At 43.0% G+C, this 21,783-nt stretch overlaps 1 protein-coding gene across 1 annotated transcript in view; it reads left to right on the top strand.

The window, feature by feature from the left end:
* LOC139255590 (uncharacterized) overlaps nucleotides 1-21,783 on the top strand; it is a 141,724-nt gene that overhangs the window by 75,137 nt on the left and 44,804 nt on the right. Inside the window, exon 7 of the mRNA XM_070873956.1 lies at nucleotides 13,990-14,090. Within this exon, the coding sequence (XP_070730057.1) occupies nucleotides 13,990-14,090 (101 nt within the window). The remainder of the gene's footprint in view (nucleotides 1-13,989; nucleotides 14,091-21,783) is intronic.

The following is a 21,783-nucleotide window of genomic DNA, read 5'->3' as shown; positions in this document are numbered from 1 at the left end:
CTTCCGACCAATCTTTGGCGGCCGGACCCTGTCATCGAGTGGAACCTTGAAGGGATCTCTATAATGAGTGTGCATCGGCGATTGTAGGCTCTGGTAAATGATTTTGCATCACCCCCGTGGCAATTTGAGTTTGTATGAGGGTTATCAACTGGTCCAGTCATTCATTCGTCCCAGAGGGCTTGGAGATTCGTCCCTCGGGAGCTATCTATGCGTTGCACTGTGGCATGGTGCCTGTCTGGGTCTGTTGCAGTCTTTTGCTAGGTGGCCTACCTTCTTACAATTAAAACACTGTCCCTTAAAGGGGTAACACCTAGATCCCTCCACCATTGACACTGGTTTATTTGCGGTGGATGGTGACTTCACCTTTAACTGGTCTTTTACCACCTTCCAGGTTATTTGAGCATTGCTCTCTATATCTGTCCACTGATTGGTGGGCCTCATGGATATTCCCAGGGTGGTTTTAACTAAAGGATGGAGTTGGATCACGAACATTGATTTAAATTGTTCCTGATTCTTTCCTACTGCAGCATTTGCGGGTGCCTGGTTCTGGGTACGTTCATAGATATCGTACAGCAATTACTGAAGGCTCTGGGGGCTCTTCTGGGCGCTGCTTGGTCTGATTAAGCAGAGCCACTAAGTTTAAGTTTTGGATTCCTAAATGGTTTAGGATCTCGGTCATGACTGCATCGGTCACTGTGCCATGCTGGAGGACTGCGTCCGGCAGATTATCTTTTCGGGAAGTGGAACAGGCCAAGAGAAGTACTCGTGTTAAGTCTCTCTGTTCTAACTCAGGGTGACTTCTCCTGAAATTTGCTCACCTCTTTTAACTCCCAATGGGTTGTCCCCATCATTAATGGCCCCAACTCATGGCTACCCACCATGGCATCAGCACCAGATATGGGCCGTGAGTCGGTATGGTTACTGTTGATGTGACCATGCGTATTACGCCGTAAAGAAGTGGTTTCTACTGCTACCTCCTGTCTCCAAAGTATTCCATCCTTCACCACCCTCCTGGGGATTATACTGATTGCCTTCCTCTTCCCAATCTGTCTCCCTCTTGTCCCATTCTGCTGTCTCTATTATGGCTGCCCGTGTTATTGCAGATACCAGGGCCTGCTGCTCCCCTAACTTACTTTTTAGCCTCGCTATTTCTAGTTGGCACCGGGAGTGGTCTGCCTCCCTTTGTGGCTTCTTAATTACTTCCGTTAATGCCCCCCTAGCATCTTCTACCACTTGCCAGAGCCCCAAGTTTTCCAATTTATATATTTTTAACTCTAATCTGTTTTCATTTGCTTCAACGACGGCTGCTGTGGCATTTAAATTTGAGAGGCTTTGTTGCTGTAGCAATGAAGCTGCCTGTTCGGCCCCTCTTTCTAATTGCCCAATACTGTGGTTTAATCGATCAATTTCTTGTCTGAAATGCTATATTTCTCCCTCTCTTAATTGCCAAGTAGGTTGGAGGCCTTCTTCCTTTTACATAAGAACAGAAGAACAGAAGAAATAGGAGCAGGAGTAGGCCATACAGCCCCTCGAGCCTGCTCCCCATAACCCCTTATCCCCTTATCGTTTACGAACCTGTCTATCTCTGTCTTAAATTTATTCAATGTCCCAGCTTCCATAGCTCTCTCAGGCAGCGAATTCCACAGATTTACAACCCTCTGAGAGAAGAAATTTTTCCTCATCTCTGTTTTAAATGGGTGGCCCCTTATTTTAAGATCATGCCCTCTAGTTCTAGTCTCCCCCATCAGTGGAAACATCCTCTCTGCATCCACCTTGTCAAGCCCCCTCATAATCTTATACGTTTTGATAAGATCACCTCTCATTCTTCTGAATTCCAATGAGTAGAGGCCCAATCTACTCAACTTTTCCTCATAAGTCAACCCCCTCATTCCCGGAATCAACCGAGTGAACCTTTTCTGAACTGCCTCCAAAGCAGGTATATCCTTTCGTAAGTATGGAAACCAAAACGGCACGCAGTATTACAGGTATGGCCTCATCAATAGCTTATGTAGCTGTAGCAAGACTTCCCTGCTTTTATACTCCATCCCCTTTGCAATAGAGGCCAAGATACCATTGGCCTTCCTGATCACTTGCTGTATCTGCATACAATCCTTTTGTGTTTCATGCATAAGTACCCCCAGGTCCCGCTGTACTGCAGCACATTGCAATCTTTCTCCATTTAAATAATAACTTGCTTTTAGATTTTTTTTCCGCCAAAGTGCATGACCTCACACTTTCCAACATTATACTCCACCTGCCAAATCTTTGCCCACTCACTTAGCCTGTCTATGTCCTTTTGCAGATTTTTTGTATCCTCACACATTGCTTTCCCTCCCATCTTTGTATCATCAGCAAACTTGGCTACGTTACACTCAGTCCCTTCTTCCAAGTCGTTAATATAGATTGTAAATAGTTGGGGTCCCAGTACTGATCCCTGCGGCACCCCACTAGTTACTGGTTGCCAACCAGAGAATGAACCATTTATCCAATATGTTCTTTTATACTTTGAATCTCTTTTTCTTTAACTCTCTTACTTGCGATTCTTTTAAGTCTTGTATTTCTTTTGCCCTTTGTTCATTTAAATCTTGTATCACTTCCCTTAAATTCTGAATCTCTCTTGCATCCTGCCTCATTAATTCCTCATCTCTCTGAGCGCAGTAATGTGCACTGTATGCCAAGAGACCGTTTGCCCATTTTGGCCTTAGCTCTCCTTGATTTACTTTCTCCTGGATAAATGCCACAAGCTCCCCAAAGAATGCATGTTGGCCCTTATGGAAGTACAGTCCCTGTGCCTATGCCTGTAACTCTTGTATATCCTTTATGGTCAACTTTTTGGATACTTTCTCCTGATAGACTCCCTCTACATCTTTTGCTGGCTTTCTGTACATGACCCGATCCCTTCATCCTGTGCCTTTTGAATTTAACTACTGATGGTTCCCCACTTAAACAGTTCCAACTATCGAAAGGACTGCTCTTTAAGACTTAACTTCTCCCGATCCCTTTAAAAGTTTACAGTTTAATCTTCGCAACACAGGTTAGAATCGCAACTACAGAGATTTTCAATTGTTCAAAAGAATGATCAAAAGCTGTCTCGCCAGCTCCTGGATGAGCCTCCAATCTGTAAGATCTCTAAATCTCTGGCATTAAATTGACAGCAAGACTGATTCTTTTAAAACAATTTGGAATAGTTTATTAAACACACACACACACACACATGCACATCTAGCAGAGAAACAGCAGTCCTCAGCTATCCTACAGATCTACTTAGTTACACCAGATACAATGATGTTACAATAATGATTTATAAAAAAGTATAAAAAGTTATATTTCACTTCGCTCTGGCAAAACACAAGCATTTGTCCTTGCTTCTGCTGCGGAGGGTGGTTCCTGCTTTGCCTAAACACTTTTATTCTTACAACAGGGTTGGGAGTAATATATTAGCATGGATAGAGGATTGGCTAAGTAACAGAAAACAGAGAGTCAGGATAAATGGGTCATTTTCAGGTTGACAAACAGTAACTAGTGGGGTGCCACAGGATCTGTGCTGGGGCCTCAACTATTTACAATCTATATTAATGATTTGGATGAAGGGATCGAGTGTAATGTAGCCAACTTTGCTGATGATACAAAGATAGGTGGGAAGGCAAGTTGTGAGGAGGACGCTAAGAATTTGCAAAGGGATATAGATAGGCTAAGTGAGTGGGCAAAAATTTGGCAGATGGATTATAATGTGGGAAAATGTGAGGTTATCCACGTCTGTAGGAAAAAAAGCAAATTATTATTTAAATGGGGAGAGATTACAAAATGCTGTGGTACAGAGGGATCAGCGAGTTCTTGTGCATGAAACACAAAAAGTTAGCATGCAGGTACAGCAAGTAATTAGGAAGGGAAATGGAATGTTGGCCTTTGTTGCAATTGGAATGGAGTGTAAAAGTAGGGAAGTCCTGCTACAGAGCGTTAGTGAGACCACACCTGGAGTACTGCGTAAGTTTTGGTCTCCTTATTTAAGGAGGGATATACTTGCATTGGAGGCAGTTCATAGAATGTTCATGAGGTTGATCGCTGAGATGAGGGGGTTATCTTATGAAACATAGAAACATAGAAAATAGGTGCAGGAGTAGGCCATTCAGCCCTTCGAGCCTGCACCACCATTCAATATGATCATGGCTGATCATGCAACTTAAGTACCGCATTCCTGCTTTCTCTCCATACCCCTTGATCCCTTTAGCCTTAAGGGGCACATCCAACTCCCTCTTGAATATATCCAACAAACTTTCTGTGGTAGAGAATTCCACAGGTTCACAATTCTCTGAGTGAAGAAGTTTCTCCTCATCTTGGTCCTAAATGGCTTACCCCTTATCCTTAGACTGTGACCCCTGGTCCTGGACTTCTCCAAATCGGGAACATTCTTCCTGAATCTAATCTGTCCAATCCTGTCAGAATTTGATATGTTTCTATGAGATCCCCTCTCACTCTTCTAAATTCAAGTGAATATAAGCCTAGTCGATCCAGTCTTTCTTCATATGGCAGTCTTGCCATCCCGGGAATCAGTCTGGTGAACCTTCGCTGCACTCCCTCAATTGCAAGACTGTCCTTCCTCAGAATTAAGAAACCAAAACGGCACACAATATTCAAGGTGTGGCCTCACCAAGGTCCTGTACAACTCTAGTAAGACCTCCCTGCTCCTATACTCAAATCCTCTCGCTATGAAGACCAAATGCCATTTGCCTTCTTCACCGCCTGCTGTACCTGCATCCCAACTTTCAAAGACTGATGTACCATGACACCCAGGTCTCGTTGCACCTCCCCTTTTCCTAATCTGTCACCATTCAGATACTACTCTGCCTTCCTGTTTTTGCCACCAAAGTGGATAACCTCACATTTATCTACATTATACTACACCTGCCATGCATTTGCCCACTCATCTAACCTGTCCAAGTCACCCTGCAGGCTCTTAGCATCCTCCTCGTAGCTCACACTGCCACCCAGCTTCGTGTCAATCTGCAAACTTGGAGATATTACATTCAATTCCTTCATCTAAATCATTAATGTATATTGTAAATAGCTGGGGTCCTAGCACTGAACCTTGCATTAGCCCACTAATCACTGCCTGCAATTTTGAAAAGGACCCATTTATTCCTACTCTTTGCTTCCTGTCTGCCAACCAGTTCTCGATCCACGTCAGTACATTACCCCCAGTATCATGTGCTTTAATTTTGCAACTAATCTCTTGTGTGGGACCTTGTCAAAAGCCCTTTGAACTGATCCAGAGTCTATAGAATGTTGGAAAATGACCACATCCATTGGTTCTCCCTTGTCCACTCTACTAGTTACATCCTCAAAAAATTCTAGAAGATTTGTCAAGCATGATTTCCCTTTCATAAATCCATGCTGACTTGGACTGATCCGGTCACTGCTTTCCAAATCCGCTGCTATTGCATCGTTAATAATTGATTCCAACATTTTCCCCACTCCCAATGTCAAGCTAACTTGTCTATAATTCCCCGTTTTCTATCTCCTTTTTTAAAAAGTGGGGTTACATTAGCTACCCTCCAATCCATAGGAATTGATCTAGAGTCTATAGAATGTTGGAAAATGACCACCAATGCATTCACTATATCTAGGGCCACTTCCTTAAGTACTCTGGGATGCAGACTATCAGACCCTGGGGATTTATTGGCCTTCAATCACATCAATTTTCCTAACACAATTTCCTGACTAATAAGGATTTCCTTCAGTTCCTCCTTCTCGCTAGACCCTCGGTCCCCTAGTATTTCCGGAAGGTTATTTGTGTCTTCCTTAGTGAAGACAGAACCAAAGTATTTGTTCAATTGGTCTGCCATTTCTTTGTTCCCCATTATAAATTTACCTGATTCTGACTGCAAGGAACCTACATTTGTCTTCACTAATCTTTTTCTCTTATATCTATTGAAGCTTTTGCAGTCAGTTTTTATGTTTCCTGCAAGCTTACTCTCATACTCTATTTTCCCCCTCCTAATTAAACCTTTTGTCCTCCTCTGCTGAATTCTAAATTTCTCCCAGTCCTCGGGTTTGCTGCTTTTTCTAATTCATATGCCTCTTCCTTGGATTTAACACTATCCCTAATTTCCCTTGTTAGCCACGGTTGAGCCATCTTCCCTGTTTTATTTTTACACCAGTCAGGGATGTATAATTGTTGAAGTTCATCCATGTGATCTTAAAATGTCTGCCATTGCCTATCCACCGCCAACCCTTTAAGTATCATTCGCCAGTCTATCCTAGCCAATTCACGTCTCATACCATCGAAGTTACCTTTCTTTAAGTTCAGTACCCTAGTCTCTGAATTAACTGTATCACTCTCCACCTTAATGAAGAATTCTACCATCTTATGGTCACTCTTCCCCAAGGGGCCTCGCACAACAAGATTGCTAATTAATTCTATCTCATTACACAACACCCAGTCTAGGATGGCCAGCTCTCTAGTTGGTTCCTCGACATATTGGCCTGGAAAACCATCCCTTATACACTCCAGGAAATCCTCCTCTACCGTATTGCTACCAGTTTGGTTAGCCCAATCTATATGTAGATTAAAGTCACCCATGATAACTGCTGTACCTTTATTGCACGCATCCCTAATTTCCTGTTTGATGCCATCCCCAACTTCACTACTACTGTTTGGTAGTCTGTACACAGCTCTCATGAGCTTTTCCTGCCCTTTGGTGTTCCGCAGCTCTACCCATACAGATTCCACATCATTCAAGCTAATGTCTTTCCTTACTATTGCGTTAATCTCCATTTTAACCAGTAACGCTATCTCACCTCCTTTTCCTTTCTGCCTATCCTTCCTGAATATTGAATACCCCTGGATGTTGAGTTCCCAGCTTTGGTCACCCTGGAGCCATGTCTCCGTAATCCCAATTACATCATATCCGTTAACAGCTATCTGCGCAGTTAATTCATCCACCTTGTTACGAATGCTCCTCGCATTGAGACACAGAGCCATCAGGCTTGTTTTTTTAACACTCTTTGTCCTTTTAGAATTATAATGTGATGTGGCCCTTTTTGATTTTTGCCCTTGATTTCTCTGCCCTCCACTTTTCCTTATCTCCTTTCTACCTTTTGCATCTGTCCCCATTTAACTTTGCTCTGTCTCCCCGCATAGATTCCCATCCCCCTGCCATATTCGTTTAAATCCTCCCCAACAGCATGAGCAAACACTCCCTCTAGGACATCAGTTCCGGTCCTGTCCAGGTGCAGACCGTCCAATTTGTACTGTCCCACCTCCCCCAGAACCGGTTCCAATGTCCCAGGAATTTGAATCCCTCCCTCTTGCACTATTCCTCAAGCCACGTATCCTGCTATTCCTACTCTGACTAGCACGTGGCACTGGTAGCACCCCTGAGATTACGATCTTTGAGGTCCTACTTTTTAAATTAACTCCTAGCTCCCTAAATTCAGCTTGTAGGACCTCATCCCGTTTTTTACCTATATCGTTGGTACCTATATGCACCACAACAACTGGCTGTTCACCCTCCCCCTCCAGAATGCCCTGCAGTCGCTCCGAGACATCCTTGACCCTTGCACCAGGAAGGCAACATACCGTCCTGGAGTCTCGATTGCGGCCGCAGAAACGCCTATCTATTCCCCTTACAATAGAATCCCCTATCACTATAGCTCTCCCACTCATCTTCCTGCCCTGCTATGCAGCAGAGCCAGCCATGGTGCCATGAACTTGGCTGCTGCTGCCCTCCCCTGATGAGCCATCTCCCCCAACAGCATCCAAAGTAGTATATCTGTTTTGGAGGGAGATGACCGCAGGGGACCCCTGCACTACCTTCCTCCCACTGCTCTGCCGGATGGCCACCCATTCCCTATCTGCCTTTGTAACCTTTACCTGTGGTGTGACCAACTCACTAAACATGCTATTCACGACATCCTCAGCATCGCGGATGTTCCAGACTGAATCCATGCGCAACTCCAGTGCCGCAATGTGGTCTGTCAGGAGCTGCAGCTGGATACACTTCCTGCACACATAGTCATCAGAGACACTGGAAGCGTCCCTGATTTCCCACATAGCACAGGAGGAGCATGACATGGGTCTGGGCTCTCCTACCATGACTTAACCCTTAAATTAACTTAATTTGGCAACAATGCCAAAGGTTTCCTACTGATAAGAAAAGAAAAAGAAAAAGGAAAAGATAAAATTCTCACCAAACCACCAGCCAATCATTTACCCGCTTGGCTGTGACGTCACAGTTCGATTTTGAATTAAAAAAAAATCTTTTGTCCCTGCACCAGCTGACTCCTCCGACTCTAGGGTTCCCTTTTATGTGCCTCTCGACCCTGCCACTCCTGCTCCTGTGGCTCCTCCAACTCTCGGGCCCCTTTTATGGGCCTCACGATCCTCCCCCTCCTGCTCCTGTGGCTCCTCCGACTCTCGGGCCCCTTTTATGAAGAAAGGTTGAGCAGATTGGGCCTATACTCATTGAAGTTTAGAAGAATGAGAGGTTATCTTATTTGAAATGTATAAGATTAATAGATTGTTGATTTTGAGGGGCTGAGTTTAGAACTTGGGAAAATAAAATGGGAAATATTTAAAACTGTTCAACAGAGTGCAGGAACAATATATCCCACTCAACGGAAAAAACAAACTAATCACAAATGAGACTCCATAAGGGAACAACTGAGGGTAAGGAAAGAGGCATATATTAAGTACATAGTCAGCAGGGGAGTGCATGATGAGAGAATACGAAGAGATTAGGAGAGAAGTCAAAAAAACAATTAGGAATCAAAGTGGAACTATGACATTACATTATGAAGGAACCTAAAACAAAATAGTAAAATATTTTACAGGCACATCAAGACAAAAGGAAGGGTGGGATAGGAATAGGGACATTATGGAACAGACAGGATAATACCACAGACAATAAGAGAGAGATGGCAGAAATATTGAATAATTATTTTGCTTCAGTATTTACCAAGGAAATAGAACAGGTAGACATTACATTGGATGATGAGATTAGTAATGAGATAATTGCATTTAAAATAAAAAGAGTGGATATATTAAATAAACTAATCAAACTCAAAGGGGATAAAACCCCTGGTCTGGATGGATTGCAGTCACACATTTTAAAAGAATCTAGGATTGAGATAGCAGAAGCATTAATACACATATTTAATAATTCATTAGAAACAGGTGTAGAGCCAGATGTCTGGCAGATAGCTCGGTAATACAGGTAGAGCATCTGAAATCCGAAGTTCCGAAATTCGGAATGTTCCGAAATCCGGACGTCACGCTGATCTGTGGCGGGATCGTCCGAAATCTGGAAAATGTTCCGAAATCGGACATTTTTAAAAACGGCGATAGCGGTACTTTTTCTCCAAAAATACCACAAATCACTATGCTACTATTTAGATGCCCAGCAGTAAAAATGAGCGGAAGCCGCGGTCCTTGCCAACTTTAGTCCGAGGTCGATTACTGCTGTGAGGTGGGCCTAGGGAGGGGGGAAAACACCCCCAAAAAATGCCAAAAAATTAAAAAAATAAAAAAACATTTAGAAGACCCATTTCTAGCGAATTGCTGCAAAATAATTAAAAAATGAAAACTTTAACTTACCTTCTTTGCAGGGCTTCATACCTATCCTGCTGTCCCAATGGCAGCAACACAGGTTTTTCCTGGGCGGTTCTGGATTCGGGACGTCGGAAAACGTTCCGAAATCCGGAACGGCCTCGGTCCAGAGGTTTCTGGATTTCAGACGCTCTACCTGTACCTATATTCAAGAAGGGGAATAGACTATGTCCAGGGAATTATAGACCAGTGAGCTTAACATCGGTGGTAGGAAAAAAAATGGAATACTGCTAAAGGAGAAAATAGAAGAACAGCTAGATACCAAAAATATAATAATGAATAGTCAGCATGGATTTCAAAAGGGAAAGTCTTGTTTGACCAACCTCATTGAATTTTTTGAAGAGGTAACAGGGAGAGTACATGATGGTAATGCAGTAGATGTAATTTATCTAGTTTTTCAAAAGGCCTTCGATAAGGTACCTCATAATAGACTGATGAACAAAGTCAGAGAATGCGGAATCAGGAGACAAGTAGCAGAGTGGATAGCTCGCTGGCTTCAAGACAGAAAGCAGAGAGAAGGGGAAAAACGTAGCTATTCACAGTGGCAGAAGGGGGGTCGTGGTGTTCCACAAGGATCAGTGCTGGGACCACTGTTGTTCACACTTTACATTAACGATTTAGACTTTGAAATCAAAAACACAATTTCTAAATTTGCAGAGAAACCAAATTGGAGGGACTAGTCAATACTGAGGAGAACTGCATCCAATTACAAGAGGACATTAATAAACTTGCAGAATGGGCATATAATTGTAAAATTAAGTTGAACACAGATAAATGTGAGGTAGTACATTTTGGTAGTAAGAATATTGTTTATTACTTGGTGGGTGCGAGTCAAGGTGGGGTAGAGGAACAAAGGGATCTCAGTGGAAATACACAAATCACTAAAAGTTGCGACACAGGTTAGCAAGGCCATAAAAATGCAAACCAAGCACATTTATAGGGGGATAGAATTGAAAAGTAGGGAAGTTATGCTAGGGGAACCTGTATTGAACCTTGGTTCGACCACATTTAGAGTACTGTGTACAGTTCTGGTCATCATGTTATAAAAATGATATAGAGGCACTGGAGAGGGTGCAGAGAAGATTTACAAGGATGATACCAGAAATGCAAGTGTATACGTATCAGGAAAGGATGAACAGGCTGGGTCTCTTTTCTCTTGAAAAAAGAAGGCTGAGAGGTGACCTATTAGAGGTCTTTAAAATTATGAAAGATTTTGATAGAGTGGATACAGAGAGAATGTTTCCACTTGTAGGGAAGAGAATAACTAGAGACCATCAATATAAAATAGTCATCAAGAAATCCAATAGGGAATTCAGACGAAAGTTCTTTACCCATAGAGTGGTGAAACTGTGGAACTTGCTACCACAGGAAGTGGTCGAAGCGAATAGTATCGATGCATTTAAGGGGAGGCTAGACAAGCATATGAGGGAGAATGGAATAGAGGGTTATGCTGATAGATTTAGATGAGGAAAGACAAGAGGAGGCTCGAATGGAGCATAAACACTGGTGTGGACTAGTTGGGTTGAATGGCCTGTTTCTGTGGCGTATATCCTATGTAGATTTGGAGCTAAAGGAGTGATCAGTGAGAATGAGGCTGAGTTATATCAAACCGTGGTAGGTCTGGAAGTGAGGGAGAGGCTAGCAGCAGATAGTGGTTGAGGTTGTGGCCCATGAAATAGTAATGGCAGATGAAATAGGAGGGAACATTCTAACTGTAGTATCTGATTAATCATTGATTCTTAAAGCTTATTTTGGCAACAATCAACAGTAGAAACACTAAACCAAGCAGAAATATCAGACATGATCCTATAGAAACAAAAACATTTTGGGCTGAAAATTGCGGTTGGAGGTTTCCTTCGTACAAATGCCTCTGACCCGAAAAAAATCTACGAACTACCTGTGTTTCCCGGAGGAACGTAGGATTCCGGTCTGAGGCCTTCATTCGCTGCACAGCGCACTGAAAGATGTTTTCCACGTACGAACGCAACTGTTGGAATCACATGGGCCTGGACCACCAATCACTATCTAGTATTCTCATTGATAAAAATGGGAGCTCTGTTTGTACGGGCTCTCATTATTATCAATTAGAATAAACCCATAAAACACCGAAACACATCACAATAAATAAAAAAAAAAACACCTCACATATTTAAAATTAATTGAAATTAAATGTAATTAAATGTTTTAGAAAAAAAAATATTTTTTGGAAATTTTTTAAAATGTGTTTTAATAGGGTTAAAAATAAACTTACCTTAATGGACAGGATTTTTAATAAAAAAATGAGTGATTAAATTGAAATTTTCTATGCTTTAAAAGTGTTATGCTGGTATAAGTAAGCTATACACCTGCTTTTACCAGGCGTAAAAAATAGCTCAAATCTCTCCCGCGTGGATGTCCTTCTCCCAGGGATGCGTAGAATCTCTCTAAAGAAATTTTGACAGATCGGTAAAGCCGGTTCTAGGCGCACCGAGAATCGGGCTTTTGCGAGGCCTCGTCGGGTGCATGCGCACTTCGTACCGACCCAGCGAGGCTGCAATTTTCGGCCGATTAATTCTATAGATTTTTGATTAGTACTAGGGTAACATAAACAATATCTTCAATCTGCATATATCAAAAATAGTGCAAATAATGAAAAACCAAGCAATCAGATTCACAAACATTTGAATTGTTTATGAAATTGGGAATTTTGTGGCAGATGTACTTTGATGTAGATCATCATCATCATAGGCAGTCCCTCGTAACGAGGATGACTTGCTTCCACGCTAAAAAAGGATGAGTTCACAGGTGTTCCAATGAAGGACCTAATATTCCAGGTCCTGAACTACATCCTGTAGGGTGGAAGATGCCTGTGAGTGGATTTTTTTAACGTGGGGTGGCCGTTGCACACCAGCCACCACACGGGTTTGACAGAGCTAGGTCTTGGTACAGTGGCAAGGGTTATCCAAGACGACTGGAGAGCTGCTCTGCTGCACGGATCTAGTGTGCACACATATCGCAGTGTGGGCTGGCCCGTGCTGCCCCTGGGACTACGCCTCTTTAGGCCCCGATCACATCCCTCTACAGCCTCTCGCCGCTTCTGCTGTATCTGCCCACGCTGCAATCAGCGACCTGGACCTTGATGACATCCCTCTTCGCGCCATTGCCCTCCTGCACCAACTCGCGCTGTATCTTGCAGTGGTATGCCGCCACGCTGCTCATGGCCGCCGCTCGCCACTCACCCTATGGCCCCAACCTGCCGCTAATGGGCCACAAAAGGAGCGGTGAGCGGCGGCTATAGGCAGCATGGCGGTCCCGACCTGCGACAAGGTAAACACAATTATTGACAAATATAAGATTTGGGATATAAAATCAGTCAGTAGGGAGTAGAGTGTGAAAGGCGTCGCTAAAATCTCCACGGATGCCAGAAGGTATCAGAAACCTGCCTTGTGTCAGCTGTGACTCAGTGGGCAGCACCCCCGCCTCAGAGTCAGAAGGATGTAGATAGATATAATGTGTTTGTAAACAATAATCAATTGAGAAAGTATCACTTAGAAATTACTGTTGCTGTTTAATTTAAATGGGTGAATGCTTAAAATTGTGATAAAGGCATTTCATATGATTGTGCTGTTTTTCTTCTAATATTGTCACATGTACTTTCTAGGCTTATGTATTCAATACAGTCACACTGTGTATTGATCAAGAAAGAGATGTTAGGGTTAATGTGAATCAATCTCTGAAATCTGCTTGGCTGCTGTGAAAATGAGGTAATGTATTGGGTTGAAATAATAGCAGGATGGTGTCAAAATCGTACAGTTATATTATTACTGTATAAGTCGTTGGTCATACATCGGGGTGCCCTACATAGTTCTGGGCACTAAATCATGACAAGAATATTATTGGCTTGAGAGATTAGAGTCAAGCAACAAAGATAATTCTCAATATCAGGAATTGAAGTTATGAGGGAAAGAGTTGTTTTTGAAACAAGCATGTTTCAAGATATGAAGGGAATTGACAAAATTGATCCAGGCAACTTGTTTACTAGGGGACGGAGTTTAATAAGCAGGAAATTGGGAGTAAGACAGACAGTCAAACAGAACACTTTTATCCACTGCAGCATAGCTGGACATGTACCAGCAGTCACAGAGCATGTTCATGTCTACTGTGAGATTTGCTTTGATTTATTATCTTACACTATTTCTCTCTTTTACAGTAGACTTTCATAACATCATTGAGCACTGATTATAATCTATAGAAAATCCAATAATCTCAGTTACAAGTGATTTTGTGAAAAATTTGACTTGTTTTTCAATTGGGTTTGCGTGTATTTGGTACTAAGATGAGTTTTCTAACATTTGAATAATGTCAACTGTATGAAAAATATAATGTTGTTTATATCTTTTAAGATGGAGGAGGCCGTGGAGAATGAGAAAAAATCATTTGATTCACTCCGCGATTATTCTGATGGAAAACGTATTACTAGTCTACAACCTTATTTGCTTCCAGTGTAAGTACAGCTACTCATTATGAACTATGAGGGTTAAGACTGCTTCAATTCACTTACTTGAACCTAACGCTGTTTGTTTTTTTAATATTATGCGATACTTTATTGACTTTGCACTGCTGCAAATGAACTTTGCTCTCAGTACTGCGTATCGGAAATTCGAATTGTACAATGGAGCTGATTTTTCAACTCAGTTAAGATGATGGTTAGAAACTTGTGCACAACATGCGAGTGAATTTCTGATCACTGATTTTGGTGGACGAGGCTCCCCGTCATCAGTGAAAAGTCAGAAAATTGCTCCTGATACTTGTATATATTGCAATGTTCAGATAGACGCTTAATAAAATTATTCAAATGGTAGCCTCGCTGCTGGCTCAGGGCGTACAGTAAGATGTAAATATATCCATATCAAGATGTTTCATTAAGTGAAAACCAGTGGTTAAAATTTAATTTGCATTTGGATACCAGTAAGCAGGGTGTTCTTCCTGGCCGGAGCGCAATATGCAGAAAGTAGTCTCGTTTGTATCTGTTCGCCTTGCATTACTCCAAACAGGTACCAGTTTCAGAACAGCACCTCTGATATAATAATACTGTTAGACTGCTGACACGACCAAGACCCCTGCTGTGGTCAGTTGTTTGTTTTCAACTCATAAACTGTGATTCTAAGTGAATGCTGGTATTACAGGAATAAAACTATTGTTTATTCTTATGTATAAGATGACCCATGTACAAGTATAGGGTTCTGCCTAATCACTTGGCTCCAGATGACATCACAGCATTAATCCAGACATGAATAGAAGAGCTGAATGCCAGAGGAGAGGCGACAGTAGCTGCTCTCGACATCCAGGCAGCATTGAACCAAATATTGCCCAGGAGCCATAACAAAACTCATCATTTGTGGAGTAGGGTCAAAAGAAAAACCCTCCAATAGGCAGAATCGCATCTGACACGAAGGAAGATAGTTGTAGTTGTTGGAGGACAGTCATCATGATCCTAGGACATCACTGCAGGACTTCCTCAGGGAAGCATCCTTGGCCCAACCATCTTCAGCTGCTTCAGCAATGACCTTTGATTTATTATAAAGCCAGGACTGGGTCTGATCACTGATGATTCCACAGGATTCAGCTCCATTGACAACTCCTCAAATAATGAAGCAACCTAGAACAGGACCTGTATAATATCCAGACTTGGGCTGACAAGTGACAAGTAACATTCATGCCATATGAGTGCCAGGCAATGACCATCTTAAACGCAAGAAATCCCAGCCACCTCTGCTTGAGATAATTGCACCACCATCGCAAATGTTATATATGCAGACTATAGATATACTCTCTGTTGTCACTGTATAGTTGCATAAGATGGAGACTTGTTACCTGATGTACTATCAATAAGGTTTACACGATGTATGCACTATGCTGGCACCACTAGAGGCTGCAACTGGTGGAGACTGGGGTTTCCTGCCTCTGTGGCAGAGGCTGTCCACCAGAGGGCATTGCGGTGGGAGACCTGAGGGTTATCTGCATAGGCCCAGTATAAAAGGCTGCCAACCATGCTTGTGCCTCGCTCTGGAGTTACGAATAAAGGAACAAGGTCACTACAGTTTGAGTACAACACATTGCCTCGTGGGGTCATTCATAAGTACATTACAGACTTAACAACTGGTGACGAGAATACAGACTTTCACGTGATTATAGCTATCTTTAGCACACTAAAAGACTTTGCAGAGGGTGATGATTGGGATGCTTTCACAGAAAGGCTCGAGCAATATTTTGTGGTAAATGACCTGGCAGGGGAGATGGACACATTGGTGGAGAAACGCAAGACTATACTGCTGACCAGTTGTGGGCCCAGTATAGCTTTGCGATTACTGTCTTGGACACGACCATCTAGTAAGAAGCTGTCCCGACCTGTACTGTTATAACTGTGGCGAATCTGGACACGATGCTCAGAACTGCAAGGCAGAGAATTGTGCGGTTTGTCACAAAGGCCCCACCCGCTGTGAGTGTGAGGCAGATGGAAGCCACTTGAGTGATGGGGAGATGGGAGAGGAAGCAGGAGGTGTGAGTGGAGTGGTGGAGGACACAGCCGCCGAAGGGAATGAGGAAAGAGCGCAAGAAGAGGCAGAAAATTGCGGAGCAGAAAACATGGTGGAAAACACACCAAGTATGGTGGATAAAGTCAAATTCAGTGGAGGACATCATGGGTCAAAGACAGAGTCGAGCCATAATATGGCTCGTCTCTCCCTAAAGAATCAGGTGTCCATGGGGGGAACGGAGGCACGAGCAGGGTGCGGGGTAAGTGGAAGTACTCCAAAGAAAGATGGGGAGTCGTACATCTCTGGGAGCAGGAGGGGGCAGGACAAGGAGAGGATGCAAGAGGCAGGAGTCTTAAAGGGGCAGCAGGATGGGAGCGCGGAGACAAAGACGCCAAAAGAGAGCAAGGTGGGTGGAGACGCGCCATTGTCACAGAGGGAGAAGAAATGGGGAGCAAGGGTCAGCGATGGAGGTAAGGCCGAAGAGAGTGGCACTGTTGGAAAAACCATGTTAGCAAAAAGTGAGATTATGTATCTGATGGGAAACAGGGACAGGAGATTACAGAAGAGCTTGAGAGTGAGGAGTCAGAGGAGGATGGAGACATGGAATTGGGGGTGGGGTGGCATCATGTGGAAAGGGAAAGATTAGTGGGGGACAGCAGGACGGAGAAGGAGCAGCTCCGCGGCCTAAATTTGATGTAAGGAAGAGACTGAAACTGCAGTGGAAGTTCAAACAGGAGGTGAAAAAGAGCCGGAGGCTGCAGGAGAAAGCAACAGCTGCCCAAAAAGTTTGGAAGCAGCATGAGAGGAGGGAAGGGCCAGAGATTAAATGATGGATAGATTATCAGGCATACTTCTTTTATTAAGAGCAATGATTACATTGGTCTTGATCAATATGAATAGATTGAGGGGGAGAAGAAATTGCAGCAGATATTGCAGTGTTTTAAAGGCATGTTGTGTCTGCAAGAAATCTTTAGGATGAAGATATCCTAGAAAGAGTTTGGTAAGGAGAAACATAGAAACATAGAAAATAGGTGCAGGAGTATGCCATTCATCCCTTCGAGCCTGCATTGCCATTGAATGAGTTCATGGTTGAACATGCAACTTCAGTACCCCATTCCTGCTTTCTCACCATACCCCTTGGTCCCCCTAGTAGTAAGGACTACATCTAACTCCTTTTTGAATACATTTAGTGAATTGGCCTCAACAACGTTCTATGGTAGAGAATTCCACAGGTTCACCACTCTCTGGGTGAAGAAGTTTCTCCTCATCTCGGTCCTAAATGGCTTACCCCTTATCCTTAGACTGTGACCCCTGGTTCTGGACTTCCCCAACATTGGGAACATTCTTCCTGCATCTAACCTGTCTAAACCCGTCAGAATTTTAAATGTTTCTATGAGATCCCCTCTCATTCTTCTGAACTCCAGTGAATACAAGCCCAGTTGATTCAGTCTTTCTTGATATGTCAGTCCCGCCATCCCGGGAATCAGTCTGGTGAAGCTTCACTGCACTCCCTCAATAGCAAGAATGTCCTTCCTCAAGTTAGGAGACCAAAACTGTACACAATACTCCAGGTGTGGCCTCACCAAGGCACTGCACAACTGTAATAACACCTCCCTGCCCCGGAACTCAAATCCCCTCGCTATAAGGCCAACATGCCATTTGCTTTTTTAACCGCCTGCTGTACCTGCATGCCAACCTTCAATGACTGATGCTGATGTACCATGACTCGTTGCACCTCCCCTTTTCCTAATCTGTCACCATTCAGATAATAGTCTGTCTCTCTGTTTTTACCACCAAAGTGGATAACCTCACATTTATCCACATTATACTTCATCTGCCATGCATTTGCCCACTCACCTAACCTGTCCAAGTCACTCTGCAGCCTCATAGCATCCTCCTCGCAGCTCACGCTGCCGCCCAACTTAGTGTCATCCGCAAATTTGGAGATACTACATTTAATCCCCTCGTCTAAATCATTAATGTACAATGTAAACAGCTGGGGCCCCAGCACAGAACCTTGCGGTACCCCACTAGTCACTGCCTGCCATTCTGAAAAGTATCCATTTACTCCTACTCTTTGCTTCCTATCTACCAACCAGTTCTCAATCCACGTCAGCACACTACCCCCAATCCCAAGTGCTTTAACTTTGCACATTAATCTCTTGTGTGGGACCTTGTCGAAAGCCTTCTGAAAGTCCAAATACACCACATCAACTGGTTCTCCCTTGTCCCCTCTACTGGAAGCATCCTCAAAAAATTCCAGAAGATTTGTCAAGCATGATTTCCCTTTCACAAATCCATACTGACTTGGACCTATCATGTCACCTCTTTCCAAATGCGCTGCTATGACATCCTTAATAATTGATTCCATCATTTTACCCACTACCGATGTCAAGCTGACCAGTCTATAATTCCCTGTTTTCTCTCTCCCTCCTTTTTAAAAAAGTGGGGTTACATTGGCTACCCTCCACTCCATAGGAACTGATCCAGAGTCTATGGAATGTTGGAAAATGACTGTCAATGCATCCGCTATTTCCAAGGCCACCTCCTTAAGTACTCTGGGATGCAGTCCATCAGGCCCTGGGGATTTATCGGCCTTCAATCCCATCAATTTCCCCAACACAATTTCCCGACTAATAAGGATTTCCCTCAGTTCCTCCTTCTTACTAGACCCTCTGACCCCTTTTATATCCGGAAGGTTGTTTGTGTCCTCCTTAGTGAATACCGAACCAAAGTACTTGTTCAATTGGTCTGCCATTTCTTTGTTCCCCGTTATGACTTCCCCTGATTCTGACTGCAGGGGACCTATGTTTTCTTTACTAACCTTTTTCTCTTTACATAACCAAATAAGCTTTTGCAATCCGTTTTAATGTTCCCTGCAAGCTTCCTCTTGTACTCTATTTTCCCTGCACTAATCAAACCCTTTGTCCTCCTTTGCTGAGTTCTAAATTTCTCCCAGTCCCTGGGTTCGTTGCTATTTCTGGCCAATTTGTATGCCACTTCTTTGGCTTTAATACTATCCCTGATTTCCCTTGAAAGCCACGATTGAGCCACCTTCCCTTGTTTATTTTTACGCCAGACAGGGATGTACAATTGTTGTAGTTCATCCATGCGGTCTCTAAATGTCTGCAATTGCCCATCCACTGTCAACCCCTTAAGTATCATTCACCAATCTATCCGAGCCAATTCACGCCTCATACCTTCAAAGTTACCCTCCTTTAAGTTCTGGACCATGGTCTCTGAATTAACTGTTTCATTCTCCATCCTAATGTAGAATTCCACCATATTATGGTCACTCTTCCCCAAGGGACCTCGCACAACGAGATTGCTAATTAATCCTCTCTCATTACACAACACCCAGTCTAAGATGGCCTCCCCCCGAGTTGGTTCCTCAACATATTGGTTTAGAAAACCATCCCTTATGCACTCCAGGAAATCCTCCTCCACCATATTGCTTCCAGTTTGGTTAGCCCAATCTATATGCATATTAAAGTCACCCATGATAACTGCTGCACCTTTATTGCATGCACCCCTAATTTCCTGTTTGATGCCCTCCCCAACATCACTACTACTGTTTGGAGGTCTGTACACAACTCCCACTAACGTTTTTTGCCCTTTAGTGTTCTGCAGCTCTACCCATATAGATTCCACATCATCCAAGCTAATGTCCTTCCTAACTATTGAATTAATCTCCTCTTTAACCAGCAATGCTACCCCACCTCCTTTTCCTTTTATTCTATCCTTCCTGAATGTTGAATACCCTTGGATGTTGAGTTCCCAGCCCTGATCATCCTGGAGCCACGTCTCTGTAATCCCAATCACATCATATCTGTTAATATCTATTTGCACAGTTAATTGATCCACCTTATTATGGATACTCCTTGCCTTAAGACATAGAGCCTTCAGGCTTGTATTTTTAACACACCTTGCCTCTTTAGAATTTTGCTGTAATGTGGCCCTTTTTGTTTTTTGCCTTGGTATTCTCTGCCCTCCACTTTTACTATTCTCCCCCCTTTCTATTTTTTGCCTCTGCCTCCCTTTTATTTCCCTCTGCCTCCCTGCATAGGATCCCATCCCCCTGCCATATTAGTTTAACTCCTCCCCAACAGCACTGCAAACACTCCCCCTAGGACATTGGTCCCGGTCCTGCCCAGGTGTAGACCGTCCGGTTTGTACTGGTCCCACCTCCCCCAGAACCGGGTTTGCAAGTTGTGCAAACAATAACTGTAGAGGGATGGCTGCATTAGTGAGTTCGTTCATAAACCATAAAAGAGAATGTTGCCTTGGTGGACAAGGACACTGAGGGGAGATTTTTACAGCTGAAGGTAAAAATGGAGGAATTGAATTGTGATCTCTTTAATATCTAATGATCATTGCAAGTGGCGTGAGTTTTTTCAGTGGTTATTCGCAGAAGAGGCAGAGGCGGAAAATCCTTGTATAATGGGGGATTTTAATGTATTTTTTATCTCGGATGGACATTTCAGCCCAAATGACCTTAAGGATGATAACTCTAGAGGGATGATTATAAAAATGATGGCAAATTTAAATTTGAGAGACTTATGGAGGGATCGGAACCCCATAAAAAGGGAATTCTCCAGAAGAGGTCGGGTGAGTGATGTTTTAAAACAGAGCCGAATAGATTTTGTGTTAATGCGGGAAGGGTTCAGTTCTGAGGTGATGGAGATTTATTATAAAAATGTCACTTGGCTTTGCTTCTTATAATTAAGAACAGCAGAGTTAAGATCGGGCCAGGGGTGTGGATTTTAAACAATCAGTACCTGAAAGAAATTGTTTATAAAGAAAGGATTTTAAATATAATAAAGAATACTCAGAAGGAACCTTTATTCTTGAAAGAAAAAAGAGTTTGGTGGGACAATTTCAAATATGAGGTAAAAGTTTTTTCTGTACATTATGGGAAAGAAAGGGCAACTGCTAACTGGCGTCGAGAAGAGAATATAAACAGAAGCTTTACAGATCTCTGTAAAGCACTTGATGGAGGGGATAAGGGAGCAGAGAATAATTGGGTGGTTTTAAAGGAAGAGTGGGAATTATTACAAGCTGAAAAATGAAAGGGGGCTATTCTCCGTGCAAAGGCTAAAGGGAGGGAGAAAGATCATTAGATATTTTCTGGAGCAAAAGAAGTTGCGACAATGTTTATCATTAATTGGAGATTTGAAGGTTGGGGAAAAGATCATTAATGAAAGTGGGCAGATCATGGAGACGGCTGGTAGCTTTTATCAAGAGTTGTATACAGAAGAAGACATTTCTAAATTTGCAATGGAGAAAGTAAGTGCTATCATTGAAGAGGGTTTAAAGGACAATGGGAAGCATGTGTGACAAAGTACCAATAAGTGGAATGAAGGGTGGGGGGCGGGGAGGGGGGAGGGGGGGGGTGGGCGGAAGCCCAGGGTCCAATGGACAATATGCAACATCTATGAAGAATTTTTAGAGCTTTTAAATCCATTGGTCTTAGAGATTTTTAAGGAGATTAAAACTGAGGGAAGTCTGGTCCCATCTATGTGTAGAGGTATCATAAGCTTAGCTTATAAAAATCAAGGGGATAGAAGGGATCTGAAGAATTGGAGCCCATCACACTATTAAATGTGGATTATAAGATCTTCACAAGGGTTATGGCAAATCGTATGAAGGAGGTGATGCCGC

This window comes from Pristiophorus japonicus, unplaced genomic scaffold (genome assembly GCF_044704955.1).
Source record: "Pristiophorus japonicus isolate sPriJap1 unplaced genomic scaffold, sPriJap1.hap1 HAP1_SCAFFOLD_618, whole genome shotgun sequence".
Lineage (NCBI taxonomy): Eukaryota > Metazoa > Chordata > Chondrichthyes > Pristiophoridae > Pristiophorus > Pristiophorus japonicus.
The sequence above is the reverse complement of the archived record's forward strand: the minus strand, read 5'-3'. Positions and strand labels throughout refer to the sequence as shown.